The 21,641-nt window shown below is 35.2% G+C and overlaps 1 protein-coding gene across 1 annotated transcript in view; it reads left to right on the top strand.

The window, feature by feature from the left end:
• Positions 1 to 17,094, top strand: part of LOC149795898 (nuclear transcription factor Y subunit alpha-like) — a 46,259-nt gene extending 29,165 nt beyond the window's left edge. The window contains exons 5-7 of the mRNA XM_089965816.1: positions 2,792 to 2,844; positions 4,349 to 4,468; positions 8,850 to 17,094. Of these exons, the coding sequence (XP_089821942.1) occupies positions 2,792 to 2,844; positions 4,349 to 4,468; positions 8,850 to 9,062 (386 nt within the window). The 3' untranslated portion in view covers positions 9,063 to 17,094. The remainder of the gene's footprint in view (positions 1 to 2,791; positions 2,845 to 4,348; positions 4,469 to 8,849) is intronic.
• The last annotated feature ends 4,547 nt before the right edge of the window (positions 17,095 to 21,641 follow it).

Here is a 21,641-nt window from a genome sequence, read left to right on the forward strand (position 1 = left end):
CATAGCGTTTTCACCAAAGGTCTTCTAATGATGGCTAATTGCTCCAAAATAAAAACGATGCCCATCTTACATCCAATGTGGCTGCCACAGTGGCCATCTTTAAAATTTTGTTACTGCTGAGATATTTTTGACATTCAGGAGATAAAAAGAAAAAATGATTTTATCTTCAATTCCTGGAATGTCATCAAGATCTTGGTCAGGTTTGATTATTAGCAAGGGAGTGTATATTAATAAGATGATTTTACATTTGATTGACAGACCTTGTGAACACTTGGGAAGACATATTTCTGTTCCAGTTATGATCAGACTTTAAATATGGGCTTATATCATCAAGATCATGGATCAAGAAAGAGTGAGAACCATGCATATTAATGGGGTAATCTTGTATCCGATTGGTTTAGCTTGTTTCTGTTCTAGAAGTTATAATTCAGATAAAATTTTGGCATATATGCTTGTACCTTCCACAGATCCAGGCATATTAACAAAGTGATCTGCCATCTGATTCGCTGTGCTTGTTGTCACCTTGGAAGTCATGTTTTCCATCTGATTTTGATAACACTGAATGCAGGCTTTTGTGATTAAGATCTCACACAGTTCGGATAATGTGAATACAGGCTTGTGTGATTAAGATCTCACACAGTTCAGATAATGTGAATACAGGCTTGTGTGATTAAGATCACACAGTTCGGAAAATGTGAATGCAGGCTTGTGTGATTAAGATCTCACACAGTTCGGATAATGCACAGGATCCATGCTTATTAATGAGGTGATCTTGCATGCGATTAGCTGAACTTGTTACCACTCTCAAGACAGCATTTCTGATCAAATTTTGATCAAACTTTGTAAATATACATGGGTATTTAATTATTTTTTTATGGGCAAGATCTGTGCACATGAATGAAATGGTCTTGCATCTAATTGGCATGGCTTTGTGAATAGGCTAATATCGTCAAGATGTTTGTTATTTTTACGAGTGAGACCTGTGTATATTAATGAGCTGATCTTGTATCAGATTTGCTCGGTATTTTATTTTAATTTAACCACTCCAGATACTGTATAATAAGATTTTGATCAAACTTTGTGAAGAGGCTATGTCATCAAGATGATTGTGTGTGAAATTCATGCATATTAATGACTTGAATTTGCATCTGAGTGAGCATGTAAGCATTCTGGCAGCTATATTTCTGATCAGACTTGTTAAATGGTCTCATATATTCAAACTGTTGAATGAGTTTGATTAAGAGTAAGATCCATGCATAGTAATTTTCTAAACTTTTATCTCTGATTGGCATAGCCTTTTTACCATTGGAGACTAAGATTACAATCAGGTGTCTTTCCCCATTTGTAAATATGCTTATATTATCAGTGTTGGAGTGTTTCTATAACAAGTCAGATATAAACATTATGGATGAGATGCTTTGTATCCATATGGATGGACTTGTTACCTCTTTATATCTGACTGCTCTGGTGGTTAGAGTGTCTGCTATGGATGCAGGAGGTCACATGTTTAAGCCATGGCCGAGTCCTACCAAAGACTTATAAAAATGGTAATAGCAGCTGCCTCGCTTAATGCTCAGCATTATGAGGTTAGTGATAGGACAGGTCGGCATGTATCAGGATAATGTGACTGGGTGGGATATGATGCTACATGTCTGCAGCATGATGCCCCAGTGCTAGACATCACCATAAACTGCCACACTGCAGTCATAATACCAATATGACTGAATTTTTTTTAAAGCTATGTTAAAAATCTAAATCACACACACACCTCTTTATTTATAGTCTTTCTTTCATATCTAGTGTATATCAAACTTGGTAAATTGGTTTATATCATCAAGATCTTTGATAAGTTCTGTTGTGAGCAGGAGGCTATGCATATTAATCGTTTTTGCTCAGAAAGAATTCTGTTATCAGAATATAATAAAATAGGTGAAGTTAGCATGATATGATCTTTAGTTTGCCATATAGCTTACATCGGTTGTGTTCTTACAAAATAAGCCTGCTTAGTGAAATGGTCAACTGTTAAATTACTTAAGCCAGGTGTGCTATTTCAAGCTCACTTGGGCCATCTGTTTTATATATTCTTCTATTGGTTTATGAAGAATTTTGTTACAATGACCTTGGCAGGAACCTTTATATAATAATCACTTTAATGTTTGTTTTCATGTCCTTACATCCATTTGTATCTTCAGGACTTATTCAGGCCTTTTTCAACACAATACCAATTGAGATCAATATCACATGAAAACCTTGTAGCACCAAAACCAAGAACAGAGCAATTTAAAAAGAGTTTTCAATACTCTGGTACAGTTCTGTGGAATAAGCTTCCACTACATGTAAAATCTGCTGAAAATATTAGAGTATTTAAGAAGAGATATCATGAGCATGCATGTGTTTCTAATAGATAATGGAATTTAGTATTTTAATACTAAACATATTAAAATAAACACTAATTATTGCTATCTTCATATAATGTGCATTGTTATACTCTCCTTAAGAGGGCCTCAAGGGAGAATAGTCCTTGACTAGTGAATCACCCTCTATAAATAAATCATCATTATTATTATTATTATTATTATTATTATTATTATTATTATATTTTACCATGCTATATCTGTCCACACCATAACCTCAGTTTTAAAGTTTTTTGTTTGTTTGTTTTTTTACTTTTCTTTTTATCCCATTCCCATTGGATTTGGAATAATAGGTCTGGGTGGGATTAACATGTAGGTCATGTACAGTTTTTGTTGTTACCCATTTTATAAATGTTTTGTTTCTTCTTGCTTTCTAGGTATTCAGGTCATCAATTTGCCATCACAGCCCATGGGTCAGCAGATCGCAATGGTAAGAAAATAATGGGTACATAGTAGCATTAGTTTGGGTGATTGTGGTGGTAGCAATAGTAGCAGTGAGCATTTGTAAAACTAGTAGTAATAAGAAAAGGAAGAAAAAATGCTGTATTTTTCATAATTTCTAGATTTTTGGCACATAGGGATTCCATCATGCAACACATGGCATGAGATATGTTACTTAAAAAGTATTTCTAATAATTAGGCACCTTTTGTATTGATCTCTTATGGCTTGGACCTGTAAAGGCCCAGTAAGATTTGTAAAGGGACATAACTCATTCTTTCCTGTGTGGAAGATTTTACAGTCAGCCTCCTTGGCCTTTTTCATCTAGTCTAGAAAAAAAAAACCCTCATGTAAATCACTGCCATGGAGAACCATATTCTGAAGTACTTTTGTTCACATGGCACAAAATAGCAGCAGAAAGAGATAAAGTGGCAACCAAATTATTTTCAGTCTTTTCCATCGCAATATACATGATGCACTCTGCTGCGGCATCTTCGCTAGCCAAGATTCCAGTATGTTAACCCTTTCTACACCTTGGCAAATCGAGTAGATATTTGGGTCTCTGAATTTCATTGGATATGACTGGTTCACTCATAGGGTTCAATTAGATAATATTTGTGCAATATGCAACTTACTGGTGGGTGTGATAAATAGAGGCAGCCATATTTATTGTCATTCACTTTTTTAGGAGAATACTCTAAAATGTGTTTTTAAATTATTTTTTGTATCAGATTAGTGCTTAGTGAACATTAAAATAAGGCACAGGGAATTTAGCACATACTGCAGAGGTACAAGAGATGTTTGTTTTATAAACATGACATGCTTGTATATTCTACAGTTTACTCTGTAATACTTGTTGCAATATATAATGCATTGAGGGCAGTTATTGTGATACAATATGGCTGGCAATACCTGGCCCTAGTGGTTTTACCTGAAACCTCCAAGCCATATGTACTCTAAATACTGTGATTATTTGAACTTTTTGAACCCAACAAAATAATCAGAATTTACAAGACCTGAAAACAATTTTCAATACTTAGGACTCGCAGTCTGTAGAAGAAAAGCACTGGAACAAAAGACCAAATAAATGTTGCATTCAATACCTTGAATATTAAACAGAAATGACAACATATGAAATAAGTGACCTTGCTTTCGTTGTCACTTTCTTTTCTGTGTACCCTGTGCTTAAAAAATTTAATTCTAGTTGCCCCCATGTTTTTTTCTTGTGTACCCTGTGCTTAAAAAAAGAAATTAGAGTTGGCCCTATGTTTCTTTTTCTGTGTATCTTAAGCATAAAAAAGAAATGAACCCAAGTTGCCTCCATGTTTCTTTTCTGTATACCCTATCCATAAAATGAAATAAATTCTAGTTGTCCATATGTTTCTTTTATAGTTTCATAAATTAAAGTAAATACATCATGACAGTTTGTTGGCAAGACAAAATATTTTCCAGAACCCCTGTTACTTGTGACTTTATTAAAAGTTGTCTTTTTTAGCCTGGTGACACTGGGGAGGAACCTCTGTACGTAAATGCCAAACAGTATCATCGCATTCTAAAGAGAAGACAGGCAAGAGCAAAACTTGAAGCCTTAGGGAAAATTCCAAAGGAGAGACAGGTATTTACATCAGTGATAAATCTAGGACTGTTGCATACAACATACTCAGATCTGCCTTTACACAATTTGTGAGTAGATCAGGGTCTTCGATGTTTCTTCTACTGGCTAGTCTTAATAGACTATAGACCCTGATCTGCTGGTGCATTACATGACAGTAGATCTCTGTCTCTGCAGTTGGATCTGACTTTGATGCAAGTGCACTATTTCTTAATTCTCATAATGATAATTGTTATAATAATAACGATGATAATATCGGAATAGATGAAAGTATGTTCTGTAAGTTCTACTTACAACTTTAATCGTGCAAATTCTTAAAGGAAATAATCTGTATTATGTAATGGTCAGCCAGTATTGGTTCGTAAAGGCTAAGAAATATTTTAGTAGCTGGAAAATATCATTCATAATTTGCAAGAATAAACTATTTTGCTTGTCTTTTCTTGGAACTGGGGACCGTAGCAAGGTAAACCAAGTGCTTTTCCACTATAGAGAAATGGTTGCTTGGTTGAGTTAAATTTACATGTCATACCGAGTATGGTTTCATTTCTTAGTTGAAAATCATTTAATTGATGAGGTGATTGCATTCTTTTACATCATATAGACCCTGGTATTGACTTTAGTTATTGCGTTCATTTATGTCATTTAGACCCTGGTATTAACTTTAGTTATTTCATTCTTTTACGTCATATAGACCCTGGTATTGACTTTGGTTATTTTATTCTTTTACATCATATAGATCCTGGTATTGACTTTGGTTATTTCATTCTTTTACATCATTTAGACCCTGGTATTGACTTTAGTTACTGCGTTCATTTATGTCATATAGACCCTGGTATTTACTTTGGTTATTTCATTCTTTTATGTCATATAGACCCTGATGTTGACTTTGGTGATTGCGTTCTTTTACATCATATAGACCCTGGTATTGACTTGGGTTATTTCGTTCTTTTACGTCATATAGACCCTGGTATTGACTTTGGTGATTGAGTTCTTTTATGTCTTATAGACCCTGGTATTGACTTTGGTGATTGAGTTCTTTTATGTCTTATAGACCCTGGTATTGACTTTGGTGATTGTGTTCTTTTACATCATATAGACTCTGGTATTGACTTTGGTAATTGCGTTCTTTTATGTCATATAGACCCTGGTATTGACTTTAGTTATTGTTCTATACTGACTTTTACATCATATAGACCCTGGTATTGACTTTGGTGATCTCAGTAGTCAGTCAGATTTAGACACCAAGAATCAGCCAGCTCCAGACCATATATCCAGCTCTAGCACAGCCTCTGACATGGTACAGTGATCTGTTTTCCAGTAGCAACAAGAAAATTACACCCCCCTTAAATTATAGTTATATACAGTACTGAGTATGGCTAAATTTGCAAGATTTTTTTATACAGTAAACGGTTGTTAAAAATAATGAAATAATTATAAAGTAAATTATAAAAACTGTTTTGATCTTGAACAAAAATTACACAAGCCCCTTTTAAAGTTATCATTTATTTCTAATTCTTTTTATATAGTTGGTCTTTTTATGTTAGATTGATGTCAATGGAAGCTGTTCTAGCATACACGGTTATTCAAACAGAGTTGTTATTGAACTTACAGATGTGGTTTTAAAGTTGGACTCAAGATTCAGTACAGTGAATCAGAAATATTTGGCAGCAATATTCACCAGACTTTGTGAACATAGAATCAAATTAGGCCACAAGAAAAAGGTTACAGGCTTCAAAAAAGTTGCCGACCTCTTGGAAGAGTGACAGAAAGAAGCTGTAAAAGTTAAAAACCTCCATTGTTAATAATTAAGGAAACTAAAAACAAAACCAGTAACAAACTTGGAAAAGAAATAAAGGAACAAATCAAAAAAATGAAATCATTGGAAAGCAGAATTGTACATTAATATGTAAAATAAAATGTAAATAAAAGAGATGACACAGCAGTGAAAACCATGATCACTAGTTGCAAGAAAGTTTCTAATTAATTGGTGCAATTTTTTTTTTTAAATTTCATAATTTGGGGGTGGGGTAACTCGTTACCAGCTATACATACACACCTACAAACACAAAATATCTGACAGCAAAATGCATTCAGTTAGAAAATGTACACAGGAATGCCAAATTTCATAGCAATATCTTTAAAAATAATAAAGTTGTAACATTTTAAAGAAGAATATTGTTGGTTTAGGTCTCTCATCAAGTGAAACAAAGCATGCGTTATACAAAACTAAACAATTAATAAAAATGACTCAGTCTTTGTCAACTTAAGGTTACTGTAACCAAGGTTCTATTAGATATATTGTGATCATTTTAACTATTTTTAACATCTTTAAAAAGCGAGACTGGGATCACTACAATTAGACACTGTTTGAATGACTGCCCTAAGCCACCACTTGTACAAAATGAGTCTTGTGGTCATTATAGGGACAGGAGGTAGAGTCATTGAGGTACATGTCATATTAGTCAGCCTGATTTGCATGATTCATTGGTTTCATTTGTAACATCCCCTGCTTTTATTGTCAAGAACAGGTTTCCACACCTCGGAAATCCACTCTTTACCAGAAGCAATGGTAGGACCCCATCTTCACTCAGATGTGATTCTAATGCAAAGTATTTCAGTCAGAAGAAGGATAGTTTGCATATGCTTACCACTAAGAGAAGGATGAGCTATTTTGGTTTAGGCACTGTTGTCTTTGATACAACAGGTTATCCACTCAATCTAAAAGGAACCTATCCAAGACAGCTTATGTTATGTTCTTAAGCATGTTGGCACATGAGGTTAGGTCAGTCATCCTGACATAGCGTATCAGTACAACAGCTTCCTAACTTGCATCATCCAAGCCCCAGGATCGAGGTCAGAGATGACATTGTCTCTTTTTTTTTTTACCTCTGAAATGTTGTCATCCTAAAGGGCTTGAATACCTATTGTGAGTTTTTGACAAAACCATTGAATTAACAAAACCATCAGTCTGATTAAAATCAGATCTCCACTGTCCTATGTGAAGATCTGACAATCACTGCTTAATTGTCATGTTCTGATGACCTTTGAATTTGCCAATGGAAATGCAGCTTTCAAAATTTTAAAGTGAATCAAATTGTTTGGTACACATTAATGCTCTTCATCCACACTGCTTAGCCTCCAAACACAAAGATATAAGACTACACCTGATTTGCTGATAAAATTAGCAATTATGGTAATAACATATGTCACCAGAACATGATCCCATAGCTGTTGCTGTAAGAGCTTCATCTAGGACGGTGGGGATCTATTTGAGTTGATTGGAAAGACCATGTGATGTCAAAGTAATTAAATTTAACAGCTCACCTGAAAGAAGAAAAATGGTGTCTGCACAATATCTTCATTTCTTAACTATATACAGTAGCAAATGTTATGGATGGCTTGCACATGAGGTAAGGATGAACCCTATTGATTTTTTGTCAGAAGATAAAATGTGATGGTCACTGACTGAAAGAAAAATTACCTCAGCAAAGTAACTCAAGTTTTCCAGTATCTACAGTTACCCAACTTGAAGATAGCTTGCACTTAGGGTAAGGAAGAACCATATCAGTTTTGACATGAAAAGGTCAAAATCACTGACTGAAAGAAGAAAAATGGTTTTTGTTTTTGTTTATCATCTACATTTAACATACTTTGTAGATGACATACACTTGATGTATGCAAGAACCTATTGATTCTGGGGTCAAAGGGTCAAGTCACTGTAACCAAAAGAATAAAAATGGTTTCTACACAATAACATTAGTTTAACATCACTTTTGTGGTACATACATTGTGGATGGCTTGCATTTGGGGTAAGGAAGAAGCCTGTTGATTTTGAGGTCAGAGGTCAATGCCACCATTGCTGAAAAAAGTTGCATGATTTTCACAACAGCACGAGTTCTACATCACAGAGGTGGACCAAAATGTATGGATGGTGTGCACTTGTGATAAGTATTTTATTGGTTTTGTAGTCAAAGAAGAAAGATGGTTCTTCACAGAACTTTTAGTTGTCTATTTAGTTAACTATTAAACATGAGGAGTATAAATAACATGCATTTCAGGTACTTGCATTGAAAGAAATAAAATCTACTGTTAGAAATACATTACCTTAACATTAAAAGGTCAGAAATAAACCTCATTTCTTCTTCAAACCCTAGTAAGATTATTTCTTATGAGCTTTTTTATATGGCTGGGTTTGTGTTCTGAGAGAAGCATGTTGTATTTTTTTAAATTACTTGCTCACATGAATATATAAGCTTACCATAAAACATTATGCAGAACCTGCACTAGGGCTTTTGTGAGGCAGTGGGAGTTATTCCTGATGTTGTACAGCTGAATATGTATTCTCAGAGAAGCCCATTTTACTTTTAAAAAATTACTTTTGCAGAAATATTTATACGAGTCAAGACATCGGCATGCCTTAAACAGACAGCGAGGATCTGGAGGTGTGTTTGTTCCAGGAGCGAAAGAGTCGAACAATTATCGTGGTTCACAGCAAAGAAATGGACAGTCTCACATTGACATTCATTCTAATGAGGATGGAGTACAGATTCCCATTGTAACACAAGCTTCTGACCTTATCGGAACAATAGGTACTTGATGTCCCATGGAGGAGCTGAGAGGATATTTATTGACAAAGAAGAATAATTTGTGCCCAATGCAATTATGACCAGTGTTTTGTACCTCAGTTTTGAATTTTAATCTTGATAAACAACTTAGTGTAAGGTTAGCACATGTACAAAGGATGGGATCAAGAAATAAAAATTCATAGTTCATGCATTACAAATCTTGATAATCTACCATACATTTATCTGGCTTTAGCATTTTGGAAGCTGATGGATGAAAACATTCAAGTACTGTGTGGAACTACACCGTAAGGATATGAAACAGTTATGTCAGAAATGTGGAAATTCTAATTCCACATTTTTATCTTTTTTCCACGTTCCAGATTTTCAATGATGCCAAAGCATATTCTGTCATGGACATGGCACACTACCACACAATAGTCTGTTCCTGCACAGTGAACAATGTGCAGTCTAAAAGCCAAGTTCCACAAGTGTAATGTGATATCCGATAGGTTAGTTCAGCATCAGAAATCTCTGTCATTGGTTTTCATTGGAAGATATTGAGCAGACAGCACTCAGTTGTTTGGTTCATTACCAAAATTGGTAATGGTTGAAGAGGCATGTAACATATTTCACAGTGTATCATAGATTTTTATACATACACTATACTGTGTCAGTATGTTACAGGCCCCTGTGGGAATGGTAAGGAAGGATATAGAGGACAAAAAATCCAGTGATGTGAAAATAGATAACAGTTATCAGGAATTGTTCGCAAATGGGAATGGCTAGAGAAGCCGATTGATAATGTGAAATTAGAGACTTTTGATACAACATAGATCTAGCAAAGCTTGCTGTAAAATATGCTGTAGAATAGAATCTGTATGGCCTCTTTATGTTGCATTAGTTGGTATCGGATTGCACTGAAGAAAAATATTGATGTATATATCTTCTTTTTTACCTTGCACTCACTGAATTCAGGTGGTAGGAAGACTTTTTCATCTTAAAGTGGGTATTAAATATCTTGGAATCTGCTAATATGGCATTGACCATGAACCCCATAGGTAGTCCCATAACCCAAGCTTAATTTAATTGCTTTTGAAGTTTTTATGTCACATTACTGGTTATGTCAGAACGAAATTTTGATTAGCCACTTAAAGCACCACATCAGGATTCTAACAGAATTTGATTAAAATCAGAACTCCACTGTCCTGGGTGAAGATCTGACTGCGACTGCTTAGGGGTCATGTTCTGGTGACCTTTGAGTTAGCCAATGGAAATGCAGCTTTCAGAAATTTGAAAGTTAATCAGATAGGCACACACTTATGTTCTATAGCCATAATGCTCAGTCTCCCAGACACAAAGATATAAGCTTCATCCGATTGGCTGATAAAATTAGTGATTATGGTAATGGCATAGGTCACCCGAACATAACCCCTAAACAGTCGCTGTCAGGTCTTCATATAGGACTGTGGAGATATGATTCTAATCAGACTGAATTCTAACAGTGAATTAGTTTTGCTCATTGTCATGGAGGAAACCACTTGTATTGAACAAATAAACCCAAATCACATGAAATGGAGATTCTGATTCGTTGGAAATACTAACAGGATGTTCTAGCAAAGGCTATGGTAGTATTAATATCGTTTTTTAATCAGATTGTGATGGGAAATACATTTTTTAGCAGGCCACGCATGTCTTCATTTATATTTAATGTTAAATCTGATAGTAGCTAAATCTTATTCTTTCACCTTTTTTTTGTATTAATGAGACCAATCATTGCCCATCAGTTTAGTAAGTAAGTCCAGGCCCAAACCTCCCACCCCAAAAATCTGTTATACTTGCCACCCACCTCAGAATCCACAGATCATATTTGCAGCTTATTGGTCTGAAAACTTTTAGTAGTATAGAAGATGGACTTGTGTTAGAAAAAACCTTTACATCTCTATGGTTTTAACTTTAATCCAGTTCAAGTTAGGGTGGTTCCAGTTACACATTCTAGGACTCAAGGGAGGCAATTTTTGATGTGGAATAATTGCCCATAGATCCAATTTATAATTTTTCCTCTGATTTTCAAGTGAACCTTTTGAGTGATCAGTGTTTTGGAACATTTTTTTTTGTTGAAGAAATAAATGCCTTTCCTTGATACCATGTATGTTTAAATGGAACTGCCATTGTAGAATGTAAGAGTTTGGGAACTTTGAGCCTAAGCTGAAGTACTTTGTTCATTAAAAGTGTTAGACGATGGGGCAAGAGTTTTACATTATAAGCCCTTGTTCAGTTTTCTTCCTTTATAGCTTGATGTGAACCGATGTGAACCTGAGTGGATCTAATGAGATGGTCCAACTTGTTAGAGTATTTCAGTGTTTACATCATTACAAAATGATAATCAGAATGCGTGTTTCCATGACGTTATTTTACTATCACTTGAGTAAACAAAGTGTCCACTACATTTATATGTTTGCAGTCATATCTGGTTTCCAGTACATTATAATCTTTTTTGAAAAACCGCCCCTTATGGCAAAAATTATTAGATTTAAAGATAAGTGGTCTCTCTTAAAAAGGTAAACACTATAATCTACATTTGCACTGAGAATGTACTCTGTCAAGACAGGTGGTCTTTCAGGAGCAGTTTTACTGTAGAAACTTTTCAGACAAAATAGGTGTGTCATTGGATAAGAGTAATTTCCATTTACACTTTTACTTCTATTCATAGAGATGCCAGTCACACACATACACACATAGAGGATTTTTGGACAGAGGTAGGTAAAAAGTATTTACTCATAGTACAATTTACTGGTACATTGAGTATAGGCATAAATAAAAAAAGAATGCAAAGAACAAGAAACCAGTCAAAAACTTTAAATAGGTTCTAGATGAAGGCAGAATTTGAAGAACAAAGAAAGATGAAAATAATTCACAAGGGTAACTAATATTTTCAGTTATATTTTTTCAAATAATGAGGAAGAAAACCTTGGGTATTAGAGAAATGATACCAATGTATTCTGATTGGACTATATTTTTTACCAACTTTAAAGGCATGTAGATGCTAATTGGAAATTTGCAGTAAAATTTTTGAAGTTTTTAAATGGCTGTTGTCCATTTTGGATGGTGGCTTAGATTCCCCAAAATTGACCTTGGGATTCTGAAAAGCAGACATTTAAGATGGCATCTCTACATTGATAGAATTCAGCAACATAACAAAATGAACCAATACTGTTGTACCAGTCTTCAACTTCATATTTAAAAACATTTTGAAACGTCCTATATGTCAGATGCATAAAAAGAAATACATTTCTGTAAAATGGCGCCTTCAGAATATTTTATGTAAAATTTTGTTATCATATTAATGAGGAAAAAAGTAATACAGTTGTAGTCATTATACAGCATTTATTTTTTTATATTTTTTTTTACCAAGCCTTTGTAGCAAAAATTTAGACTAGATACAGCAAATACTTTTTGCCTGCAAGTATAGATTAAAATAACATCATGTGACACAGAAGACAGCAGGTCACAACATTGGAAAGTAACTATTTGTGTATTCATGCATCCTTTTTGTGTTCTTGTATATGTAAACAATGGATATAGTTTTGTTTATTCATTAGATATATTATTAGAGCTTTAATGTTAAAATGGTTAAATCAGTGCCTTAAATCATCTTGAAAGTTAACAATTTTGTTTATAAGTGCTGGTAAGTGCTTGAATTGGATCAGACTCGCATTTGAACTATACATATTACACATTAGCACAATAGGCAAAAGGTCTTCAGTTTCCTCTGCATACAGCCAACTGTTTTAATGTGCCAACAAAATTATAAAGATAAATGCTACAAAACAGTCTGTCATTTGTACTATGGATAATGCTTTTCTTTTAGATGGTAAAAGGGTTTTCCCCTTAGATGTTCAATATAGATGGCAAAAGGATTTTCCCCTTAGATGTTATTTATAGATGGTCAAAAGGTTTTAGTCTGTGCCATTTTGGTGAACATATAAAACTTGAAGTTCAGTTGATAGTTTACATTTTCTTCATGAAATGTGATGCAATCATGGAGCAACCAGATGAGTGTTCTTTGTCTGATAAAAACTATGCATTGCTAAAAAATATCCCTTTACTGTATAAAAGCCCACCAAGTCATAATAATAATAATAATAATATGTACATCTGATAGTTACATAGATTGAGTACATATGGTTAATTGAAAAATTACAAGAACAAGGTAGTACTTTTTCATCTCATGACTGTGACTCATTTCTGCCTAAACATTTGCCATTTTTCATCTGAAAAACAGAATGAGAAGGTAATTGGGTTGAAGATGGCGGCAACCCCCTCCCCGCAGTCCACAGAATATAGAATAGGTCAACTGCACCCTCCTGCATGAAGTAAAAGGCAGCTAATGGAGGCAACCTTTGTGCCTCTGGATGCATCATGTAATGACATTCCAGCAGAGAAAATGCTTAACTTTTACAAGATTACAGTTGATTTTAAAAAAATTGTGACTTTAAATTGTATCCTGAAAATGGTTGCCAAAGTTTTTCAGAAGCTTTGAATTTTGCCACCAGAACTGTATGAAACTTGGGCAGTATTTTGTTTTCTTCCAAATTTGATAATTAACCTTTGAGTTCTTTTTTTTCTCAAGTATTTTCAAATGAGCATCTAAAAACCTAATGAAAGATTAAATCTCCACAGCTGGTCAGAGAGTGTAATTACCTTTATTTGCAGTTATTTCTTACGCAGCAGCAGTAAATATATCTGTTTTTTTTTTTTACTTCATTGAATTTTCCTTTTAAAATAGATTTGGATTTAAAAAAATTTCCACCCCCACCCCAATGCTAGTCTGAAATAGACTTGCTCTAAATCATAAAAAAATATGCATGCTTTAGAACATAATGCACATATACAAGCATTTTACATGTATGCACACTCATCCCATATGTAGATCTGTATGCATGAGTATAGGGGCCATCCATTTAGTATGTTTGCAAAGATCTGGCAAAGTTTGACCCCTACTTACCCTCCCCCCCCCCCAACCAGACACATGCATACTTTTATACAAATACCCCCCCCCCCCCACTTTGCCCCCCCCCCCACCCCCATTCTATAGCATGTCCTATATTTAATCCATGCAGAAACGATCAAGGATTAATAATATTAACGTGTTTAATAAAACAGCCCACCGGTGTTTAATGTCTGGCTGCATCAAAGAAATAAGCTGCGTAACTTTAAAAAGTTTGTCTAGTGTCTGCTAAAATTCAAACGCCTGCTGAACACAGTCGAACAGGTTACGTATTGGACAAATTATTTTCGAGGTTTCGCCCCACCCCCCATGATGTCCTGCAAAATTGGTTAATGCAAACACTTTAGAAGCTTCCACTATTGTGAGCAATACATATTTCTTATATTTGTTTCTAAAATCCGTCAAGTTTCATGACTGAGCTAAATTTATTTTGTTGAGTGAATTGTTGGTCCAGGTACCACAGGATATATGACGCACTAAACAAAATGTCCCATATCCTGAAAAGGGCTAGTCTTTTAGCACAAATCTAAAAATCGGACTCAAATACTAAATTTGACATTTCAGTAACCTTATTAAATATGCAGTTTTCAGGTGTGAAGCATATAATTATTGTATATACTTGGATACATGTTCAGTTGGGGCCCCGAGTGGCCGAAAGCGCTCTCCTTTACGGATCACTGCCATCTCACCTCTGTCTGTTTAGGTTCGAGTCTCGGATTTGGCCAGTGTGGGTATACACATAATGTACTGGCAGATCTGGCTCCATGCAGTTAGAAGTAATCAGCACAGTTTTATCAAAGCATACCTTGTGGGGATTAGATTGGTTTGGCACTTTAAGGAGTGTCAACACAAATAAGTTAAAGTGAGGAAGCAGTTGGAGTAAAAAGCCTCATCAAAAGGGCACTCCACAGTAGCTGACCCAAGTTGATCCAGTGGTATGATTTGAACCTGCACCGTTTTTTGTCACAAGATGAGCACACCAACCACAGCCACCCTGGCTCCTTACCTTGAGGGGAGAAAGCCACTGCATATACACCCATTGTCATAGTACTCTACCACCATGCATGCCTGGTGTATTGTTAGTAACTTTGAGGTTTATGTCAGTCTTATTATATGTGTATTATTGGGAAAGAGAACGAACCTCTTCACTGGAGAGCTCCTAACAATGACAAAGAATCGATTCCTCTAACTTGTAGATACATGTAATAATGACTGTGGATGGTAACATCAGTGTATACTTATGATGATGAACTTTGACCTCAGGAAATTTAGTTGTATTATAATTATCTAAGTGTGCTGTGTCTGTTTTACATTAAATATGGTAGCTTAAATACTAAAGACATCAAACCTGTTTACAAAAGTCCCTCTTAATGGTAGAAGTGTTAAAGCTTTCTACTTCACCCGAGTACGAAAATGTTTGTTTGCTTTACTCGTGCAAACACACTGCATATACTAATATGTAAGTTAGATAGCATCAGCACTGATCTGCTGTTGCATAATGTGCTGTGGATCAGGGTGAGTCTTTGTTCTACTGACTAGTCATAGCAACACGATAGACCCAGATTTGTCATTGCATTTTGTGCTGGTAGATCGAGGTCAATGTTCTGATGACTAGCCTGAGCAAACAACATGGAACATAGATTCTGATCTAGTGTTACATAGTATGCTGGTAGATTGGGGTCAGTGTTGTTTGTTCTAATGACTAGTCCTAGTGAACAACATGCACAGATTTATCATTATGTAAGGTGCTGGTAGATTGGGGTCATTGGGGTATGTTCTAATGGCTAGTCCAAGCAAACAACATAGATCCTGATCTAATGTTGCATCAGTGATATTTGTTATAATGGCTAGTCCTAGAAAACGACAGATTTACCATTATATAAGGTTTTGATAGATTGGGGTCAGCGTTTGTTCTAATGACTAGTCCTAGCAAACAACATACACAGATTTACCTTTACATAAGGTGCTGGTAGATTTGGGTCAGTGTTGTTTGTTCTAATGACTAGTCCAAGCAAACAGTGTTGACACACATTTTCAGGCACATGTTGACAAGTCAGGGTATGTGCATTTTTCTGTTGGGTTTGACTTGAACAGAAGTATATATAGTAAATTCGTTGCTTTGATATTTATGGCTCTTGACAGATTTAAAATGTTACTGCATGTGCAAAGTTTTGTCAACCTAGTTAAACCAGCCAGTTGTATTGCCCCCCCCACCCCAATTTGTATCATAAACAAGGAATGGCAACGAAATGCTTCAGAAGATAATTCAGGAAATGTCCTCAGAAAGTGTCATTTCGTTATAAATGTTTCATCATAGATACATGTATCTTAGTCGGAATCTGAATAAATATTAATTTACCAGTCAAGGAAAAAACTTAATGCATACCATTACTTAAGTATGAACAAATTTTTACCAAGTTTATTGGGGCCCCAAGTGGTCTAAAGTGCTCACCATCATGGATCATTGCCATCTCACCTCTGTCTGTGTGGGTTCGAATCTCTGGTTTGGCCAATGTGGGAATGTGAAAAAGTTTGCCAGTAACTTCTCTTGGGTTGGTAGTTCTTTCCAGGGTTTTCCCAGGTTCTTCCTCCACCATTTATACTGGCCGCCATGTATAGCCTATCTTATGCTGAAAAATGGCGTTAAAACCTACAGCAACAACCAAGTTTATTCTTAGCTTAAATCTCAATTGTACAGTTGTTGAATGTTTAATGCTGTGGTTTGACATTTTCAGAATTTTCAACATTGTTTTTGTGACCTTTCTATACCAAGATTTCTGCTTATTTAAAAACAAACAATAACTTGTGTAGAACTTGAGACTTTTAGAATGACAGCTATATTGGATTGTTTTTTGATGTGGAGATTCAGTCTGTACAGTATTTTGTGTCCTATCATTTACATGCTTATGACATAATGTTTACAATGAAAATTAAAACACTAAGCAAGATATAGGAGAATTATTGTTGATTGTGACTAATTTGTAAAATATGTTTGTAAGTATTAAGTTGCCATCATTTACATATGTTCAATAAATAAATTTTCTTAAAGAATTTAACTATGAGTTCATCCTTCATTTCAGGTTCAACTTTCTTCTTGCCAATCAAAGTTCACATTACTAAATATTTCCTTCCAAGTATTTATTTCAAAAGCAGAAAATTAAAGGGTTTTGGGGGTGGTGATGGAATTAACTGTACTGGTTAAAGATCTTGTGTGATAGCCTTTTATCCATGGTCTGTTGGTCAAGTTTTTGCCACTACTAAACAACCAGGAGGATTGCAACCAAAATTTACAGACATTTTCAGTTTTAGGTCTGGTTGATTCTAAATTAAAACAGTACACCTTGGATATCCAATATGGCCACAACAGCAGCCTTTGTTAAAATTGGGGGTTTCACTGAAAGACTTTTTATGTCTATTGGTCCTTAAAGACAGCGTTTACCTTAGATATGGAAGATTATACTGATAATGGATTTTCACTAAATGTCATGTGATGTCTTGTTGGTTTTAACTTAAAGTGGTGCTGAATCAGCATCCAGTGTGGTGTTGATTTTTAAAACCTTGTCACTACTTCTCCTGAAGATAGGGGTTTCATAAAAGACTTTTTATGATATATACATGGTACTTGATGAAAATGGTGCAGATCCAAGATGGTCACCATGGTGGCAATTTTGAAAATCTTGTTATTGATACTCCTGAACATGTTGTCAAATTGGCATGAAGTAGTCATAAAAAGGCTTCTTGTAAAGTTAGTTTGGCCCTAAATGAAAATGGAGCTGGTCTGACCATGGCAGCCATCTTTAAATTACACCTTCTAAATAGATGGTCACAAAAGCATTAGAGTTTTCACCGAAATACTTGTGATGATCTCTTGTTGACCCCTAGTCATGTCATTGCTACACCTGAATGGAAGGTGATATTGACATGGGTGTTTCACCTTTTTATGTTTACTTGGTCCTAAATAAAAATATTTTGATCTTATTTCCAATGTGGCCACCAAATGGTTTCAACACTGCAATTACAATAGAAACTGTCTTGGATTCATTTTTGGCCAGCCAGGTATCAGGCCCTTCAATGGAGTTATGTTTTCTTGACAAGGTCTGTATGAGTACAGCATATCTATAGGGTGGTATACAACTTGTACAACTTGATAATAAACCACTAAAAATGAATGATCAATCCATCAATATATATTTTTGTTACCCTTTAGTCACTCAGGAATTACTTTTGCGCAACTATTCTTTTTCACTCATTAATGATATTAAGTATTTATATATTTATTTGTCTGCTTACTGAAAATCACTTTAAATTTTTGGAGTACAATCTTCATGGCTAAGCTAGACCATGAATTTAAAGTCGCAATGAAATATGAACCAAGCTGATATTCAAGGTTCCACCACCACAAGAACTGCTCATGTCTTAACAACATCAGTGTATGTAGTGCTGAGAATGCAACAGCTATGAATGATGGGAAATACTGTAATGGTAAGAACAAAACCAATGAGATAAAACCATGGCAGCTTTCACAGAATGGAAGTTTAATAATTTCTTCCCTACTATGTTCCTTACTGTGAGACATATTCATCTTTATTAGACAATCAGAAAGTGCTTCATATACGATGATTCTGCACATATTTTTGATTTTAATAGGAAAACTAGTACGAATAGTTGCAACGGTTAGAAAGGAAAGAACTTAGAACATTTACCATCTGAGTACACGTTTAAATTTAGATAGGCATGTACACATAATTCTGTACGATTCATGTTCATTTAGACATCGGTGTTACACATGTAACACTAGCTACCTATCTGAATGCATATACGGTGTTAATTGGAATACTTGGTCTTGTTATCTGACTGGCCTGGATTAGTAGAAAGTGAGATCAGTGGAAATGGCATCAGTGTTAAGATTCTGCATTGATATTTCTGCAACTTGTATACAGGAATAGTACATGCTATTGCTGTTCAAACAAGAGACAGCATTTGACAGAAGTTAGATTGTTCTGTAAGTTCTGTATTCAAGGCCTTCCGAGTCAAATTCATGGTGGCATACAATAATACAATGTAATCGGTGAACATAAGAAAACCAATGCAAAAAGAAAATCATTGACCATAAGAACATCAGAGCTACAGTAACTTGTTTGGCAGCGCACTGGACTGTAATCCAAGAGCCACAGGTACAATATCCACCCAGCCCAGCCTGATTTGGCTGCCTCAGCGCTTATTGTCTTGGAATAATGTAGCCAAAGATGTGTTAAAAGTATCATTACATTACAACAAACAAAATAAAAGTGTCCAATGAATCTGGTTTGTAAGCAAGGGAATTGCATATGATACCTCCCTAATCATCAAACTCCTTTACCAGATTCAGACTAAAAATATGGCTGGAAAAGTGTGAAAAACTTGAAACTCCCTACAGTGCTTTATTTATGAATTATTTATTTAATATATATTTTGGGATAAGCTCCTAGGTGTCTGTTCCATAAGTTTCACACAAGTGTATGAACCAATCCCAGGACTCCAAAGACGCAAACAAAGGGGTTTAACCTCTGAGCTGTCCTGTACCAGAACTAAATATAGAGGGTTTTATCCATTATTCAGAACTGAGGGCTGTTCCAGTGAAACATATACCACCCACCCCGGGACTGCACTTCAAAAAAACTTCTGTAGGAGGTTGTGTTTTGAACTATTTTGATTCTGACAGTGGAAGGTTGGTTAGGAAAATCACTTCTGTTGTGGGTTGTGCTAAGAAAATGAGAAATCGCTGGTGGGGTTGTCAGAAAGAAGAAAAAAACCCCACAAATATATATTTAAAATTGCATCTACCCCACTCCAAGCGGTCTAACGTGAATAAAACATTGGGTCAGAAAATGATGCCAGTACATGCGAGTGCACGTAATTTGTACGAATTTGCGTACTTTTAAAGCAGTGATACGCGTTCGGAAAATTACGTCAACGCCGCGGATATAAAAAATGTGCGTTGCACAGTATGCAATTTTTATTATACTTTTAACTTTAACTTTAAAAGTGCATTTCGCGACATAATTCGCACTGCCGCAGCTGTCTCACAGCATTTGATGCAACATCCAGATATCTGGATACTTCAGTTTGACATGAATGGCTGTTAAACTAAATTTGATTTGTTCATTGGCCCTGGAAAAAGCATTTTATGGAGTTTTAGCCTTACTTTCATCGTGGAAGTTTTACAAATGCGTGTTTCCAATAAGGGCCACACAGGAAACCAAAATTATATCATTATTTCTGTATATTCCTATTAGTATTTTCCCAGTGGTAGTAATTTTCTGATCTGATGTTCATTTCTTGTGCAATTTTTTACACATCAAGAATTTTCACTGTATCATTAAAAAACAATGTAATGTGCACCAAATTGAGTTGTTTGAGAAGAAATTAATTTTTTTTAACCCAAAAATCACTGAAGCTACGAGTTCTTGCCTTAAAGTCTCACATTAAATAACATTTGAAGTAGCCACGATAGTTTAGGATGCAACTGTACCAATTTCACCTTTGGTATATCCAAATCTTGAATGTGATGGAGGAACATAGCTCCAAAATAAACACATCAATTTTAGAACCTGTTCATTGACTATGAATCAAGTATCAGAGTCCAACTGAATTGCTAGAAATTTTTGAATTCTTTTGACAACATCATAATTAGCTGTCAAATATGGAGTAAGCCTATAGTCTATGCCATCCCAACCAAGACCCCACCACAACCACGTGACCATGCCCAATGACATCACAGTAATAATCGCTATACAACTAGAGATGACATCTCCTCGAGAATTTTGATTTCAGTAGAGCTGTAACAGAGTGGAACAGTAAGAAAGAGTGACAGATATTTAAGTGTCAGGGAGATATTTAACAATGGCTATTCCCACCACCACCACTTCCTCATTGGAGATCACACACACACAAAACTTGGAGTACATCCTGAAATCCTGGCAGCATGCCTGCAGAGGAGATAATCTGACTATTCAATTTTATTGGTCTCTGGTTATCCCATGGTATTTCTGTTACTTGAACATTATCTTACAGTGTGTCCATTCAGCATGGTTGAAAAAGGCTTACAACCATTGAGAGTTGTTCAAGGACTCACATTTATGATTACTACAGATGTGAAAGAACGAGAACCATACTATAAATCAGTGAAGATAAAATAGAGTATATATGGGTTTGACTGTCCCTGATTGGTTGATAATGAAAGTAAGTTTTAGTAAAAACAATCTTTTGAGAGCTTGTCCTACTTGTAACTGAAGAAAGTGAGGGACATTGTTTTATTAACATAATTTCCATCCCTTTACAGACCCGAGTTTGGACGACTCATTACTGAAATCAGCAGCTGACTCTTTGGTGCAGTATTGAAAGCACACATTTAAAATTTGTATAGATCCAGAAAATGGTGCGACTGTTATGTGTCTATACTGATATAAATTTGATCGTGAGCACTCAAAATTTTTAGTTACTGAATTTTAATATTGTGGTGTTTGCACAAATTTACAGTGGGAACTGAATTAGTGCAGAGTCCTGAACTCTTGAGTTTTGTGCAGAAATATGGAATCCAAGCAGAATAAATCCAGAAATGTAG

This window comes from Sinohyriopsis cumingii, chromosome 7 (assembly GCF_028554795.1).
Source record: "Sinohyriopsis cumingii isolate HCF-2022 chromosome 7, ASM2855479v2, whole genome shotgun sequence".
Lineage (NCBI taxonomy): Eukaryota > Metazoa > Mollusca > Bivalvia > Unionida > Unionidae > Sinohyriopsis > Sinohyriopsis cumingii.